Here is an 18,630-nt window from a genome sequence, read left to right on the forward strand (position 1 = left end):
TCAAAACCTCTAGCCACCAGGCGTGCTTTTAGTGTAATTCCTCTTGGGGCCTCTTTCAAGGTGCACACTGATCTTGTAGACACTCTCTTTTGGTCAATCTCTCTGGCTTCCTCAAGCACTCCATTATTCCTCCAACTTCTGATTTCAATCTGTTTTGCACATTCAAATGACACCTCTTTAGTTACTAGGCCATCTTCATCTCGACATTTCTCAGATGGTCCAGCCTGATCTATACTTGATTCTATATGATGTCTGTCTACTCATGACATGTTGACTGGCCCTGCAGTGCCAGCGACTGTGATTGGTTCAAGGTAATTCAAGTTAAAACAACTTCTGTTTTTCCCGACGAAGGGTCTCGGCCTGAAACGTCGACTGCTCCTCTTCCTATAGATGCTGCTTGGCCTGCTGCGTTCACCAGCAACTTTGATGTATGTTGCTTGAATTTCCAGCATCTGCAGAATTCCTGTTGTTTCTGTTTTTCCCAGTGGCTTTGCTTGCTCATCCTAAGACTTCTGCTTTGTTTACAAATCTCACAGTTCGTCCTCTTTTAAGACTGAAACTTCCGTGTTGTCTTTGCACTTATGATCATTTCTGTTCAGGCAAGTCTGAGTCTCCAGCTGCACTCTCTTCCACGCTGTCTGTGCCACTGCTGAACAGTTCTGTTGGGTCCTTAGCAGCACTCTCCTCATCCTTGTCTGTGCTATGTGACACTGTACTGCCAAAGTGCTTTTCATTTTTGTTTTTATCATTCTCCATGGAGTTCTGATGGTCTTCAGTGTGGGCTTTACGTAGTCTGGAATGATGCACTCTCACGTATGTACCTCCGTGTCTCATGAATACAACTCCATCCAGACCAATGATAACTCCAGGACCTTTCCATTCTGTACGGTCTGCCCTTTTGTAATACACTTTTTCCCCTGTCTCATATTTCTCGTCTGCAGGACAGTGCCGTGCCCTCAGTGCTCTTTGAACTCCCTTTGGACACTCGGCTTCAGTGAAAGCCTTCATTGATACATCCAGTACTGAATTATGTTTCCCAACCCAGTCACTCCTTGTAGGGCCCTCTAGAGGAGATTGTCAGTCAGTACAGAGGGAAGGTTTGGATTCTGGCTGAACACCAATTGATATAGGCTATAGCAATGTACATTGCGCGTGGTATTCTCCACAATAAGGACCCTGTCCAGAGCTGTGATCCAATCACAGCCATTGCTTTTCTTTACCTTCAGCGGTTTGATCGGGGCATGACTGTGCAAGTGTGTGGACGTCAGCCGGTGAGAAAAGTGAGAAGAGTTTAAAGGGAGATGGTTATTTCTTCAGCGGTTTGATAGTGGTACGACTGCACAGTGACAAGAGGTTAAAAGGACACACCTTATAAAGCGGGCATCGGAGGAGCGAGCGACAGAGTAGAGGGAGACAGAGTAGGAAGGCTTTGGCTCAACAGGGCTTCAGCGATAACAGGTTGAGCTGAGGTAGGTTGCCGGTGTAGAATACAGACAGGAAGAATGTGTGTGAGGCCGGTGTCCTGTGCTTGGTGTCAGGTGCGTCGAGCTGCAGCTCCTTAGGGACCGTGTTAGGGAACTGGAGATGCAGCTTGATGACCTTTTGTCTGGTCAGGAAAAGTGAGGAGGTGATAGAGAAGAGCAATAGGCAGGTAGTCACACAGGAGCCTGGGGAGACAGGTAAGTGGGTATCAGTCCGGAGAGGGAAAGGCAGGAGTCAGAGGCTAGAGTGCACCCCTGTGACTGTACCCCTTGACAATAAGTACTCCTGCTTGAGTACTGTTGGGGAGGACGGCTTACCTGGGGGAAGCAACAGTGGTTGCTCCTCTGGCACAGAGTCTGGCCCAGTGGCTCAAAAGTGAAGGGAAAGGAAGAGGATGGCAGCAGTGATAGGGGACTCTATAGTTAGGGGGTCAGACAGGCGATTCTGATCGCATCCATGCTATCCTGAAGTGGGAAGGAGAGCAGTCAGAGGTCGTGGTATATACTGGTACCAATGACATAGGCAGGAAAAGGGAAGAGGTCCTGAAAACAGACTACAGGGAGTTAGGAAGGAAGTTGAGAAGCAGGACCACAAAGGCAGTCATCTTGGGATAACTGCCTGTGCCACGTGACAGTGAGTATGGGAATAGAGGGAGGTGGAGGATAAATGCGTGGCTGAGGAATTGGAGCAACAGGCAGGGATTCAGATTTCTTGATCATTGGGACCTGTACCGTATAGCCTACTGTATAATATGGGATGTAGTAGTAGTAACACGTTATTGAGCATGCGCTATTGGGCGCATATCGATCTGTATATATGTGTTCAGTTCGGGCTCTGCAAGTAAAAAGCCCCTGTTAACTTAGCTCCAGTCTCTAGCATTTTCATTAATGATATTGTTGTGTAAATGGCCACATACACAACAAATTGGTGACGAGGTTAATGAACCTACATCGTATCTGAACGCCATGTTTTAATTGATAACGGCAGTCGAAAGAAGAGCGAGGCCGTGGCAGTCTGAAAGGAATCGGAGACACTGTCGGAACGACAGCACGTCAGGAGACCGAGAGACCAAGGCCAGCGCTGACCCCAGGGGCTGAGGGTCTGCCTGCCCCAGAAGGGAAGGGGGAAAAAAGGAGCAACATACGCATCTAGGCAGAGTACACTCGCGACACTAGGGGGAAAAGGCTCACGTGAGTCAAAAAGAAAACAAGGAACCAGGGCTAATTAGCAAGGGACCAAGGCTAAATTAACATAACAAGGATGGCGTTAATTGGAACCATTACAGCATTTGATAGTGGCATTGAAGACTGGGCAATTTATATCGAAAGAATAGAGTTATAATGTGATGCTAACAGTGTTAATGAAGGAAAGAAAGTTAGCATCTTACTTAGGCTACGTCCACACTACACCGGATAATTTTGAAAACAAAGCTTTTTCTCTTCGTTTTGACCCTCTGTCCACACTAAAACAGCGTTTTCATCCCCCGAAAATGGAGATTTTCAGAAACAGTCTCCAGAGTGTATAAATCTGAAAATGCCTAATATCCGTTGCAGTGTATACGGGGTAACTGGAGCTTTTTAAAACCACTGTCATGACGTGCCGGAACAGGTGGCGGCAGCCCGGCATTTTATTATTTTCTACTTATTATTATTGCTACTTTATTGTCACCAAACAATTGGTACTAGAGTGTACAATCATCACAGCGATATTTGATTCTGCGCTTCGCAGAACCTAACAATTTCAGAACAGAGCAATGAGACTGAAGCCAGAAGAGTTAGAAATGTACTCAGCAAATACTTTGACCCATAGCTTACTGAATAAATAAGTATACTCACTTTGCCCTGTTTTCTGTCCTTGCTTGTATGAAGGTGGTTTACCTATTTATGCAAGTACTTCTCTGACAATAGATGTGTAACAGCCTAATGTAACATTGTATGGAAATACAAGATAACATTGATGCAGACATGTTTTCTACATTTAACAAGGTGCTTTAATAATGCAACAGTTAGTCAGTTTTTCAATGTTGGTCATCAGCCGGATCATACCGTCTGTGAACTCCCTGTCGGTTGCCTCCATACGCTCCAGTATTTGTTTTTTTATATAGTCTTAAGTCCTCCTGTGCAAGAGCCAAGAGCAATTCCTTTTAAGTTTTTCTACTCTGTAACTGGACAAACGTGCACTGGGTATACGTTTCCTCTTCGCTTGTTTTCTGTGTGTCCTATGCATGCCCAGTAGAGGAGATTCGCCCAAATATCCATGTTAGTGTGGACAGAGATATTTTGAAAAACGCTTAGTGTGTACGCCTGTTGTTTTTACTCAAAACCGGCATTTTCAAAATTATCTGGCGCAGTGTGGACGTACCCTTAGTGTAATGGGCGCAAAAACATACGGCCTGCTACGGAGCTTGTTAACCCCTGACAAGCCAGCTGACAAAACGTTCAAGCAAATAGTAGACACTCTCCAACAGCATTTAAACCCCCAACCACTGGTCATTGCTGAAAGAGCAAAAATGAAAGCATTTCTGAATATTGTGCTGAATTGCGCAAATTATCAGAACATTGTCAATTTGGAGTGGATCTATCAGACGCATTGAGGGATAGGTTAGTGTGTGGCATGTACTGTGAAACCACACAGAAGAAGCTCCTGTGTGAAAAAGACCTTACAATCGAGAAAGCGCTAAACATCTCAATATCATTAGAATCAGCCGCACGAGGTGCTGCAGAGATGCAACAAAAATCTTTGGAATATGCCACAAATAAAATGTCACTGAGCAGAAATGAAGGAAAGAAATGTGACCGTTGTGGGAACATGTTGTACAGAAATGAAGGAAAGTAATGTTACTGTTGTGGGAACAGGTCACATGACCCTGGCGACTGTTGGTTTAAAGACAAGGAATGCAGGAACTGTGGCAAACAGGGCCACACTGGCAGAGTATGCAAAGCTAGTAAACAGCAGAAAAAGGGCAAAATACAGAGAAACAAGAAGCCCCAGGAAGGAAAGTACAACAAGATACACAAAATGAAAGAAGGCAGTTCTGATGAAAACGACTCAGACGAAAGTGAATTGTCTTGTCTGCAACTTCAGAGCATGAAAGAGACAGATGATTGAAGAGTAATAAGGATCACTCCACAAGTGGCAGGCATGAGACTGAAAATGGAGTTGGATACAGGCTCAGCCTTAAGTGATCTCTGTACACGACTACAAACGACTGTTTTCTCACATACCTCTGAAACGAACTAAACTACTGCTAAAGACTTGCACAGGACAGAAAGTGCGTCCCAAAGGTAAAATTAAAGTGACAGTGGCCTACGGGGACAAAACACAACAGCTGAAACTCTGTGTACTGGAAAATGGAGGACCACTGTTGCTGGGTCGTGAACGGCTCAGGAAAATCCGGTTGGATTGGCACACCATCAAGGCACTAGATGTGTCAACAAAGGAGGGCAGCTCGGTGGGGAAGATGTCAGCAGCTCTCCTCTCACCCATTGTCGACTATTTCACCGACGAGGAGGAGCTAGACAGCGTTGGCAGGAAGACAGATATTGCCAATAAGCAGGATGATGAAGACTACCTGGAAGTAAAAGAGCAGATGTACCAGGAGAAATTGACATCTCTCAAAAGACAGCTACAGCAGTTACAGGAAGTCACTTTGCAGGAGTATCAGAAAAGGATGAAGAAACTAGATCAACAATGCAAGCAAGGAATACGAAATGCAGAGCTTTTTCTGCAACTGGAGACAGAAAAAGTAGAAAGGAATTATATTAGAGAGAACAAAGAAGCGGAGAGAGTGCCGGAGTCCCCACCTCAGACCGGCCCGAGCCGCAACCACCTCACGCAGCCTGTCAACACCAGGAGCGAGGCCAAGACGGAGCAGCAACAGCCAGACAAACCCAAATCCCCCGGGGGAAGAAAGTCATCACAACAAAGGTTCTTGGAACAGTAAAGTGGTTCAACGTACAAAATGGATATGGATTCATCAACAAGAATGATACAAAGGAAGATGTGTTTGTATATCAGACTGCTATAAAAAAGAATAACCCATGGAAATACCTCTGCGGTATTGTACATGGTGAAACTGTGGAGTTCGATGTAGTGGAAGGCGAAAAGGGTGCTGAAGCAGCAAACGTAACTGGTCCTGGAGGAGTTCCAGTCCAAGGAAGCCGATATGCTGCGGACAGAAATCATTATTGTCGCTACAACCCTCACTGCCGTAATTACCAACAGAACATTGAAGGTGGAGAGAAAGGAGATGGAGCAAAGACAGCAACAGATGGAGAAAACCGAGATTATCAAAATCAGCGACATTGCCCTCCTTACAGAAGACAGTGTTATCCACCTTACTTTGTTCATCGTCGCTATGGTCGCCACCCACGATATAGCAACCAGCCTCAGGGAGAAATTACTGAGGGTGGTGAAATAATTGAAAACCAGGTTGCTGGGAAAGAAGGTAAACTTAACAGAGGACAAAATCAATTCCATTCAAACAGAACAGCTTTCGCACAAGGTAAATCTTGATCCAATTTTTTTCCTCCATTGAGAATCATGCATTTAATCCTTTGCGAGAAAGTTTCTTTTGCATGTACATATTTTGGAATCCTCAGTCTATGTGTCTTGTTTTTCACAAAGAAATTGGGAAACAGCATCAAAACAGGCGAATTCTGGCAACAAGTTGTAAGGTTTCTGTGGTTGTGCAGTAGTTTCACACTTGTGCTGACCGTGCATCTGAAGGAATTCTTCTTGAGCCAGACAGACAGCACTGCAGGTAATCTTTAACGTCTGCAAAACTGTACTTTAGCAGCAGCTTACAAAGAGGAACGAACAACAGGATTTCAATCAACTGCTGCACTAAATGGTGAAAGATTACTGGTAAAGTACTGATCTTTCTGTGAGTCATGGGATTGCCCAACTTTTGAATAACTAGTAGAGACAGCAGATCACCAACCACTTCTTTTGTTGGTGGCGAGTCACCTTTGAAGCAGGCCATGGAAACTCCCTATGCTCAGAGGTCAACTTTTCATGGCTTTTATATGGAAATCTGTATTAAAACAAACAAGTTTATTGATGGACATTACCCAGAGGGGCAGAGAAGACCCCCCCCCAAAAGACTTGAGTTATAATTATTATTACATTGTTACAATTTCATATGATTAAGTTACTAATTAAACAGTGGGTGGGCGTTCGTATATTAAGGGTACAAGTACAGTAATTAGCGTAAAAAAAAGTTGATATTTTTTAAATAAAAGGGGAGGAGTGTACCATATAGCCTACTGTATAATATGGGACTATTTTATGTCGTCGTAACACGTTATTGAGCATGCGCTATTGGGTGCGTATTGATCTGTGTATATGTGTTCAGTTTGGGTTCTATAAGTAAAAAGCCCCTGTTAACTTGGCTCCAGTCTCCAGCGTTTTTATTAATGATATTGTTGTGTAAATGGCCACATACACAACAGGACCTGTTGGGGCAGGAGTAACCTGTACAAAAAGGACGAGTTGCACTTGAATCCCAGGGGGACTGATATCCTGGCGGGGAGGTTTTCTAAGGCTATTGGGGAGAGTTGAAATTAGGATTGCTGGGGGTTGGGAACCAAACTGAAGAGACGGAGGAAGAGGCGGTTGGCTCACAAATACAGAAAGATGGTAGACAGTGTGAGAGGGAGGATAGGCAGGTGATCGAGAAAGGATGTGCTCAGACCGATAGTTTGAGGTGTCTCTTTTAATGCAAGGAGTATTATGAACAAAGTGGATGAGCTTAGAGCATGGATCAGTACTTGGAGCTATGATGTTGTGGCCCTTACAGAGACTTGGATGGCTCAGGGGCGGGAATGGTTACTTCAAGTGCCAGGCTTTAGATGTTTCAAAAAGGACAGGGAGGAAGGCAAAAGAGTTGGGGTGGGGCACTGTTGATCAGAGATCGTGTCACAGCTGCAGAAAAGGAGCAAGACATGGAGGGATTGTCTATGGAGTCTCTGTGTGTGGAAGTTAGGAACAGGAAGGGGTCAATAACTCTACTGGGTGTTTTTTATAGACCACACAATAATAACAGGGACATCGAGGAGCAGATAGGGAGACAGATTCTGGAAAGGTGTAATAATAACAGGGTTGTTGTGCTGGGAAATTTTGGCATGTCCCTAGAGCGAGGGGTTTAAATGGGATGGTGTTTGATAGGTGTGTTCAAGAAGGTTTCCTGACACAATATGCAGATAAGCCTACAAGAGGAGATGCTGTACTTGATCTGGTATTGGGAAATAAACCTGGTCATTTTGGAGATAGTGATCACAATTCTGTCTCCTTTACCATAGTATTGGAGAGGGATAGGAATAGACAAGTTAGGAAAGGGTTTAATTGGAGTAAGGGGAAATATGAGGCAATCAGGCAAGAACTTGGAAGCATAAATTGGGAACAGATGATCTCAGGGAAATGTATGGAAGAAATGTGGCAGATGTTCAGGGATATTTACTCAGTGGTGAGTGCATGGAATGAGCTGCCGGCAATGGTGGTGGAGGCGGGTACGATAGAGTCTTTGGATAGGTACATGGAGCTTAGAAAAATAGAGGGCTATGGATAACCCTAGTAATTTCTAAGGTAGGGATATGTTTGGCACAGCTTTGTGGGCTGAAGGGCCTGTATTGTGCTGTAGGTTTTCTATGTTTTTTGTTTCTATGGTACAGGAACTATGGTGTACAAAGGCTGTTGTAAATCTAGTCAAGAAGAAAAAAAGAGCTTATGAAAGGTTCAAAAAACTAGGTAATGATAGGGGTCTAGAAGATTATCAGGCTAGCAGGAAGGGGCTTAAAGTCATTAGGAGAGCCAGAAGGGGCCATGAGAAGGCCTTGGCGGACAGGATTAAGGAAAACCCCAAGCATTCTACAAGTATGTGAAGAGCAAGAGGATAAGGTGTAAGAGAATAGGACCAATCAAGTGTGACAGTGGAAAAGTGTGTATGGAACTGGAGGAGATAGCAAAGGTACTTAATGAGTACTTTGCTTCAATATTCACTATGGAAACAGATCTTACAGCAGACTGAAGAGCTTAAGCATGTAGATATTAAGAAAGAGGATGTGCTGGAGCTTTTGGAAAGCATCAAGTTGGTTAAGTCACCAGGACAGGATGAGATATACCCTGGGCTACTGTAGGAGGCAAGGCAAAAGATTGCTGAGCCTCTGGCAATGATCTTTGCATCATCAATGGGGATGAGAGAGGTTCCAGAGGATTGGAGGGTTGCGGATGTTGTTCCATTATTCAAGAAAGGGAGTAGAGATAGCCCAGGAAATTATAGACCAGTGAATCTTATTTCAGTGGTTGGTAAGTTGATGGAGAAGATCCTGAGAGGCAGGATTTATGAACATTTGGAGAGACATAATTTGATTAGGAGTAGTCAGCATGGCTTTGTGAAAGGCAGGTCATGCCTTACGAGCCGGATTGAATTTTTTGAGGATGTGACTAAATACATTGATGAAGATAGAGCAGTAGATATAGTGCAAATGGATTTTAGCAAGGAATTTGATAAGGTACCCCATACAAGGTTTATTGAGAAAGTAAGGAGGCATGGGATCCAAGGGGACATTGCTTTGTGGATCCAGAACTGGTTTGCCCACAGAAGGCAAAGAGTGGTTGTAAACGGGTCATATTCTGCATGGAGGTCGGTGACCAGTGGTGTGCCTCAGGGATCTGTTCTTGGATCCCAGCTGTTTGTGATTTTTATAAATGACCTGGATGAGGAAGTGGAGGGATGGGTTAGTAAATTTGCTGATGACACAGAGGTTGGAGTTGTTTTGGATAGTGTGGAGGGTTGTTAGAGGTTACAGTGGGACATTGATGGGATGCAAAACTGGGCTGAGAAGTGGCAGATGAAGTTCAACCCAGGTAAGTGTGAGGTTGTTCATTTTGGTAGGTCAAATATGTTGACAGAATATACTATTAATGGTAAGACTCTTGGCAGCGTGGCGGATCAGAAGGATCTTGGGGTCCGAGTCCATAGGATGTTCAAAGCAGCTGCGCAGGTTGACTCTGTGGTGAAGAAGGCATACAGTGCATTGGCCTTCATCAATCGTGGAATTGAGTTTAGGAGCCGAGAGGTAATGTTGCAGCTATATTGGACCCTGGTCAGACCCCACTTGGAGTACTGTGCTCAGTTCTGGTCACCTCACTACAGGAAGGATGTGGAAATCATAGAAAGGGTGCAGAAGAGATTTACAAGGATGTTGCCTGGATTGGGTAGCATGCCTGATGAGAATAGGTTGAGCGAACTCGTCTTTTTTTCCTTGGAGTGACGGAGGATGAGAGGTGAGCTGATAGAGGTGTATAAGATGATGAGAGGCATTGATCATGTGGATAGCCAGAGGCTTTTTCCCAGGGCTGAAGTGGCTAGCACCAGAGGGCACAGTCTTAAGGTGCTTGCAAGTAGGTACAGAGGGGATGTCAGGGGTAGGTTTTTTACGCAGAGAGTGGTGAGTACGTGGAATGGGCTGCTGGTGACAGTGGTGGAGGCAGATATGATAGGGTCTTTTAAGAGACTCCCGGATAGGTACATGCAGCTCAGAAAAATAGAGGGCTATGGGTATCGCTAGGTAATTTCTAAGGTAAGATGTTTGGCACAGCTTTGTAGGTTGAAGGCCCTGTATTGTGCTGTAGGTTTTCTGTTTCTATTATTTCAGTAAGTGTTTGATTGTGTCACTCCAGGATTGCATTCCTCCAAAGACTGTATGCCACTGTTGTCTTTGTTCCAATGTTAACCTTTTATTCATATAACCATATAACAATTACAGCACGGAAACAGGCCATCTCGGCCCTTCTAGTCCATTCCGAACTCTTACTCTCACCTAGTCCCACCGACCTGAACTCAGCCCATAACCCTCTATTCCTTTCCTATCCATATATCTATCCAATTTAACTTTAAACGACAACATCGAACCTGCCTCAACCACTTCTGCTGGAAGCTCGTTCCACACAGCTACCACTGTCTGAGTAAAGAAGTTCCCCCTCATGATACCCCTAAACTTTTGTCCTCTAATTCTCAACCCATGTCCTCTTGTTTGAGTCTTCCCCACTCTCAATGGAAAAAGCCTATCCACGTCAACTCTATCTATCCCCCTCATAATTTTAAACACCTCTATCAAGTCCCCCCTCAACCTTCTACACTCCAAAGAATAAAGACCTAACTTGTTCAACCTTTCTCTGTAACTTAGGAGATGAAACCCAGGCAACATTTTAGTAAACCTCCTCTGTACACTCTCAATTTTATTGACATCTTTCCTATAATTCAGTGACCAGAACTGTACACAATACTCCAAATTTGGCCTTACCAATGCCCTATTCAATTTCAACATTACATCCCAACTCCTATACTCAATGCTCTGATTAATAAAGGCCAGCATACCAAAAGCTTTCTTCACCACCCTATCCACCTGAGATTCCACTTCAGGGAACTATGCACCATTATTCCTAGATCCCTCTGTTCTACAGCATTCTGCAATGCCCTACCATTTACCATGTATGTCCTATTTTGATTGGTCCTACCAAAATGTAGCACCTCACATTTTTCAGCAGTAAACTGCATCTGCCATCTTTCAGCCCACTCTTCTAACTGTCCTAAATCTCTTAGCAAGCTTTGAAAACCTACCTCATCATCCACAACGCCACCTATCTTAGTATCATTTGCATACTTGCTAATCCAATTTACCACCCCATCATCCAGATCATTAATATATATGACAAACAAAATTGCACCCAGTACAGATCCCTGAGGCACACCGCTACACACCGTCCTCCAATCTGACACACAGTTATCCACCACTACTCTCTGGCGTCTCCCATCTATCCACTGCTGAATCCATTTTACTACTTCGATATTAATGCCTAACGATTGAACCTTCCTAACTAACCTTCCGTGTGGAACCTTGTCAAAGGCCTTACTGAAGTCCAGGTAGACAACATCCACCGCTTTACCCTCGTTAACTTTCTTAGTAACCTCATCAAAAAATTCAATAAGATTTGTTAAACATGAATTTCCATGCACAAATCCATGTTGACTGTTCCTAATCAGAATCTGTCTATCCAGATGATTATATATACCATCTCTAAGAATACTTTCCATCAATTTACCCACCACTGATGTCAAACTCACAGGCTGATAATTGCCAGGTTTACTCTTAGAACCCTTTTTAAACAATGGAACAACATGAGCAATACGCCAATCCTCCGGCACCATCCCCATTTCTAATGACATTTGAAATATTTCTGTCAGAGCCCCTGCTATTTCTACACTGACTTCCCTCAAGGTCCTAGGGAATATCTTGTCCGGACCCGAAGATTTATCCACTTTTATATTCCTTAAAAGCGCCAGTACTTACGCTTCTTTAATTGTCATGCTTTCCATAACTACCCTTGTTTCCTTTATCTTACACAATTCAATATCCTTCTCCTTAGTGAATACTGAAGGAAAGAAATTGTTCAAAATCTCCCCCATCTCTTTTGGCTCCGCACATAGCCGTCCACTCTGATTTTCCAAGGGACCAAGTTTATCTCTCACTATCCTTTTGCCACTAACATAACTGTAGAAACCCTTTGGATTTATTTTCACCTTACTTGCTGAAGCAGCCTCGTAACTTCTTTTAGCTTTTCTAATTTCTTAAGATTCTTTTTACATTCTGTATATTCCTTGAGTACCTCATTAACTCCAAGCTACCTATATTTATTGAAGATCACTCTCTTTTTCCAAACCAAGTTTCAAATATCCCTTAAAAACCATGGCTCCCTCAAACTTTTAACCTTTCCTTTCAACCTAACAGGGACGTAAAGATTCTGAACCCTCAAAATTTCACCTTTAAATGACCTCCATTTCTCTATTATATCCTTCCCATAAAACAGATTGTCCCAATCCACTCCTTCTAAATCCTTTCGCACCGCCTCAAAGTCAGCCTTTTTCTGCCACATCTTTGAATTCATCACTATTGGATTGACCACCATTATCATTGAATACTCTCCGTGGTGGGCCATGCACACCTATCCAAGAGTTTTCATTATCTCTGAACTCATCAGTGATGTGGAGATACCACACTCCTTGCTCCAGTTCATGAAGGCCTACAGCTACTGTTTCATTGTATTTAGATGATAGGAGCAGATCAACCACAGTGTTGGGCGTGGGCCTTCCAAACTTTTGATATGTCTCACTGCTGTCAATTATTTGCTTTAGAATGGAAAAATAATCTGCAGCTTTGTTTCCTCAAGCAGTTTCTGAAGTCTATCAATTGAAGCGTGTCCAAACTGTGAAGTTTGAAAAACACTTTGCATTTCTCATCTGTGGTCATGTTTTGTGTGACAGTTAGTACCTCATTTTCACATTGATTCTCAGTAATGTCTTTAACCTAGAATGGTCACACAATAATGTGCAGAGCTGGTTATTTTCATCAGTTAGCCTAGCTTGTTCGGTTCTGTACGGACAGTTTCTTGACCAGTGGTAAATACTTTGACATACTGCATATTTTGATCTCCTACCGGATTTGTTTATTAGACTTATGCCAGGTAATAGTACCCTTGCCTAGTCACTCTGGGATTTAGGCTTGCTACATTGCTCAGTGTAGTATGCCATTTCCTGTTTCAAACTAATTCAGACTGTTGTCTTTGCAGCCATTTCTCCAGAAATCCTCTTCAGTGATGATTTCATAGATGCAAGTGTAAGTTCTGGTTATGCAGTTAACTCTAGCTCTTTGTCCTTTATGTCTAGGCATGCAGTATCCAGCAATTTAAAAGCTAATACAGCATCAGGAAGTTCCATTTTGTGTTTACTCATGCGACTGTACTTCTGTTCAAAATCAATAACATAGTCAGCCATATTTTTAGAATTGTCTCTGTAAATTTTCTCAAAGTCTGAACATGCCTCATACATCTGATCCTTTTCTTCCTTCAAAAAAAAAAGTTACCCGTATTTATTAGCCTATTCAGACTGTCATCTTGGTTCAAGTCTTCCACTGAAATTCCCATTGTGGTCTCTCTTGCTTTTTCTCAAAGCGAAAACGGACCAGCCAAGGCTTGCTGCTTCTTCTCCAGTTCTGTAGCACGAGTCCATATTCCACTTTCATTTTTACCAGCTTTCGTAAAGACTTGCTCTTGTCAAATGCCAGTGGGATCCTGTAATTGAAAACCATCCTCTACTACACTGTTAACACCCAAACAACAATGACACATTTTCTTTAAACAGCTGTACTTACAGCAGCTCAGTTCAAGACATAAGGGCCGCCACCCTTTCATCCCTTTTTCCTCTGGCACACGCATGCGTAACAGGGAAAGTGTGCATGCCTGCTAAATACTTACATAGTCCTAAATGAACAGAACTCAACATTTACTGCAGCTTCTCTTCATCCATCCACCACCTCTAAGCTGTTTGCTTGATCCAAAATCCTTCCATCCATTTTATTTGGAAAACCAAAGCCACGAACTCGGTTTGCTAGCAAAGATTCCCTGACTCTCCATGGCCTCTGTTTGAAACCAAATCCCAATCTTGGCACCCTATTTGACCGTGCACCCAGATTCTAACATGTTACTTATTTATCTTAAGCTTTGAAATTCCTTTCCTAAAATGTTCAATTTTGTGTACCTCCTGAAGGTTTTACCGCACTTCTTTCTTATCTTTGTAAGTATCTCAATGTCAGATTTTGTTCAAGAATCCAAAATCAAAGTACAACAGATGCTGGAAATCTGGAATATCTGGATTCCAGATAATTGGGACCAGTATATTTTAACCCAGTTAGCCAAAGTTTCATGGAAATAGTTTCTAAAAAAAAAATGAACTGTGTTTAACTGAGTAGCAAATTGTGTACTTAAAGGAAGTACAGAACAAGTTAGATCACAATGTAAGAATGGGAATGAAGGAGCCAATCCAGATTGGCTGCCAGGTTGGCTTCTTTTCAGAAGAGGGGCTAGAGGAGGTTCACAGGAATGATTCCAGGAATAAAAGGATTATTATGTGAGGAGTGTTTGCTGGCTCTAAGGGTGCACTCTCTGGAGTTTGGAAGGATGAAGAGGGATCTCATTGAAACCTATTCAATACTGAAAGGCCTAGACAGAGTAGATGTAGAGAAGATGGTTCCTATAGTGCGTGAGTCATGGACCAGAGGGCACAACCTCAGAATAAGGGATGTCTATTTAGAACTGAAATGAGGCAGGATTTCTAATAGGTCAGTCATGATGGAGTTGTGAAGCAGACTTGATGGGCCAAGTGGCCTAATTTTTCTCCAATGTCTTGCATTCTTTTGTCCTAATTACAGAATCTACTGTATTCAGACCAAAAGCCTCGGTGAGCAAAACAGTTATAAGTTTCATGCTGATGACCTGTTTCTCTCTTGACTGTCTTGATGAGTATTTCCAGCATTTTCTGTCTTCATTTGCTTGATAATGTTGTAGTGCGGTCTTGCTGTTATTATAGCTGGTACCCTTAAGGAAGATCTGAGGGACAAGGAGACAATTAAAGTTGTAGCAAAGTCTACAGCTAAATGTGAACAGTTGAAATTAATCTTAGAAATGAAACCAAAGAAAGAGTCTGAAGTTTAGGTACTGAAGTAGCAAAGTCCAGCAGATTTTTTTTAAAAAAAAGGTTTCCTCTGACCTTGCATGTAGCACATGAGATAAAACAGTTGGGATAAAAAAGGTTGAAGAATGTTAAGAGCAAGAATTAAATACATTGTTTAGAAACTTGCAACAAAAAGATGAGAATAATACTATTCAGATTATATTTTTGTTGGCCATCAGTAGGTTTTAATTTTGGCAGTAAATTATCGATGAGTTTGGTTGCTGCTATTCTTACAACTCTTTTAATTTTTATTCTGAAACCAGAACACCAGCATATCCGCTACAACCCTCTCCGTGATGAGTGGGTCCTGGTCTCCGCTCACCGGATGAAGCGGCCATGGAAAGGGCAGGTTGAGAAACCAGCAGAGGTGAACATTCCACGTCATGATCCAACTAATCCTCTGTGTCCTGGAGCAACGAGGGCAAATGGAGAGGTAGGGCATAGATTTGTAATGGCAGATTGAAACCAGTGTGATGGAAGTCATTTAGGCTAAATCTCAGATCAATTTGTACTTTTGTTCAAAGATTCAAAGTACATTTTATTATCAAAGTATGTATGCAGTATACAACCCTTGAGATTTATCTTCCCACAGACAGCTGCGAATCAAAGAAATCATGGAACCTGTTCAAAGAAAAACATAACCCGTTCCAAGTGCAAAAAGAAAAACGAATTGCGGAAACACAGAATATGAAACACAAAATCGAAAAGAGTCCAGGCATTTTCAGTTCTGCTCAGTTCTAGTTCAACTTAGCGATGTGTTGTTCATTTTCCAAAGACCACCCTGATCAAAATCACCCAAAATAGCAACAAAAAAGAACAACAGAATCCAATCTACAACTCGTGTTAATTAAACCTTGCCCAATACCCAGGACTCTGGCACCACCCTCCAACAGAATCAAGAGAGAGCGAGAGAGAGATGGGTAGACAGATAGATATCGGGCAAGAACTGTCATTGAGGCCGTGCTGCTCACTGAATACTCAGAAACAACAGGGCACCAGATCGCTCAATCGGCTTGAAAACATACTACCAAAAAATTACCTCCTATTTAATTATGCTTAAAAATTTGTCCTGGTGAGGAAGATAAAGAATGGTAAGGTGAAGGAACCATGGGTGACAAGTGAGGTGGAAAGTCTAGTCAGGAGGAAGAAGGCAGCACATGAGGTTTAGGAAGCAAGGATCAGATGGGTCTTAAGAAGGGGCTGAGGAGAGCAAGAAGGGAGCATGAGAAGGCCTTGGCAAGTAGGGTAAAGGAAAACCCCAAGGCATTCTTCAATTATGTGAAGAAAAAAAGGATGACAGGAGTGAAGGTAGGGTCGATTAGAGATAAAGGTGGGAAGATGTGCCTGGAGGCTGTGGAAGTGAGCGAGGTCCTCAATGAATACTTCTCTTCGGTATTCACCAATGAGAGGGAACTTGATGATGATGAGGACAATGTGAGTGAGGTTGATGTTCTGGAGCATGTTGATATTAAGGGAGAGGAGGTGTTGGAGTTGTTAAAATACATTAGGACGGGTAAGTCCCCGGGGCCTGACGGAATATTACCCAGGCTGCTCCACGAGGCGAGGGAAGAGACTGCTGAGCCTCTGGCTAGGATCTTTATGTCCTCGTTGTCCACGGGAATGGTACCGGAGGATTGGAGGGAGGCGAATATTGTCCCCTTGTTCAAAAAAGGTAGTAGGGATAGTCCGGGTAATTATAGACCAGTGAGTCTTAACGTCTGTGGTGGGAAAACTGTTGGAAAAGATTCTTAGAAATAGTATCTCGGGGCATTTAGAGAATCATGGTCTGATCAGGGACAGTCAGCATGGCTTTGTGAAGGGCAGATCATGTCTAACAAGCTCTTTGAGGAGGTGACCAGGCATATGGATGAGGGTAGTGCAGTTGGTGTGATCTATATGGATTTTAGTAAGGCATTTGACAAGGTTCCACACAGTAGGCTTATTCAGAAAGTCAGAAGGCATGGGATCCAGGGAAGTTTGGCCGGGTGGATTCAGAATTGGCTTGCCTGCAGAAGGCAGAGGGTCGTGGTGGAGGGAGTACATTCAGATTGGAGGATTGTGACTAGTGGTGTCCCACAAGGATCTGTTCTGGGACCTCTACTTTTCGTGATTTTTATTAACTACCAGGATGTGGGGGTAGAAGGGTGGGTTGGCAAGTTTGCAGACGACACAAAGGTTGGTGGTGTTGTAGATAGTGTAGAGGATTGTCGAAGATTGCAGAGAGACATTGATAGGATGCAGAAGTGAGTTGAGAAGTGGCAGATGGAGTTCAACCCAGAGAAGTGTCAGGTGGTACACTTTGGAAGGACAAACTCCAAGGCAGAGTACAAAGCAAATGGCAGGATACTTGGTAGTGTGGAGGAGCAGAGGGATCTAGGGGTACATGTCCACAGATCCCTGAAAGTTGCCTCACAGGTGGATAGGGTATTTAAGAAAGCTTATGGGGTGTTAGCTTTCGTAAGTCAAGGGATAGAGTTTAAGAGTCGCGATGTAATGATGCAGCTCTATAAAACTCTGGTTAGGCCACACTTTGAGTACTGTGTCCAGTTACGGTCAGCTCACTATAGGAAGGATGTGGAAGCATTGGAAAGGGTACAGAGGAGATTTACCAGGATGCTGCCTGGTTTAGAGAGTATGTATTATGATCAGAGATTAAGGGAGCTAGGGCTTTACTCTTTGGAGAGAAGGAGGATGAGAGGAGACATGATAGAGGTGTACAAGATAATAAGAGGAATAGATAGAGTGGATAGCCAGTGCCTCTTCCCCAGGGCACCACTGCTCAATACAAGAGGACGTGGCTTTAAGGTAAGGGGTGGGAAGTTCAAGGGGGATATTAGAGGAAGGTTTTTTACTCAGAGTGTGGTTGGTGTGTGGAATGCACTGCCTGAGTCAGTGGTGGAGGCAGATACACTAGTGAAGTTTAAGAGACTACTAGACAGGTATATGGAGGAATTTAAGGTGGGGGCTTATATGGGAGGCCAGGTTTGAGGGTCAGCATAACATTGAGGGTTGAAGGGCCTGTAGTGTACTGTACTATTCTATGTTCTATGTTTAAAATGTGGAGTGGCTACAGAAATCAAACTAACTATAATTATCAAACATTTTGTTGTATTCTGATTGCTGTCCATTATATCCATCATATCAATTGATTGTTTTGAACTTCCTTTCTAAAATAAGAGTGCGCTATAAAGTTGATAATCTTAATGAAACATGTCCTGGTTCATGTAAAGATTTTTTTTTGTTTCATTTTCCAAAGGTGAACCCAATATATGAAAGTACTTTCGTTTTTGACAATGACTTCCCAAGTCTTCAACCAGATGCTCCAGACCCAGGTACTTAGAATACGTGTAATCCAATAGCATAGATAAACTATTCTCATTCACAAATATTAGCATTGCTATGGTTTACATCCCTTGTACTTTTTGGATTGGAATACTTTCTTTTATGTTGTTAAGTAGATCCTATCTTTCCCAATAGAACCATAACCTTAGTGCTGTTTTCTTCTCATTGCTGCCATTAGAGAGCAGGTACAGAAGCATGAAGATACACACTCAGTATTTTAAGAGCAGCATTTTTCTCTC

The 18,630-nt window shown here is 43.0% G+C and overlaps 1 protein-coding gene and 1 pseudogene across 1 annotated transcript in view; both read left to right on the top strand.

The window, feature by feature from the left end:
- Positions 1-18,630, top strand: part of galt (galactose-1-phosphate uridylyltransferase) — a 90,983-nt gene that overhangs the window by 11,775 nt on the left and 60,578 nt on the right. The window contains exons 2-3 of the mRNA XM_063042066.1: positions 15,313-15,482; positions 18,306-18,381. Of these exons, the coding sequence (XP_062898136.1) occupies positions 15,313-15,482; positions 18,306-18,381 (246 nt within the window). The remainder of the gene's footprint in view (positions 1-15,312; positions 15,483-18,305; positions 18,382-18,630) is intronic.
- Positions 1,140-6,179, top strand: LOC134344358 (Y-box-binding protein 1-like; annotated as a pseudogene).

The sequence above is a fragment of the Mobula hypostoma genome, chromosome 3 (assembly GCF_963921235.1).
Source record: "Mobula hypostoma chromosome 3, sMobHyp1.1, whole genome shotgun sequence".
Classification (NCBI taxonomy): domain Eukaryota; kingdom Metazoa; phylum Chordata; class Chondrichthyes; order Myliobatiformes; family Myliobatidae; genus Mobula; species Mobula hypostoma.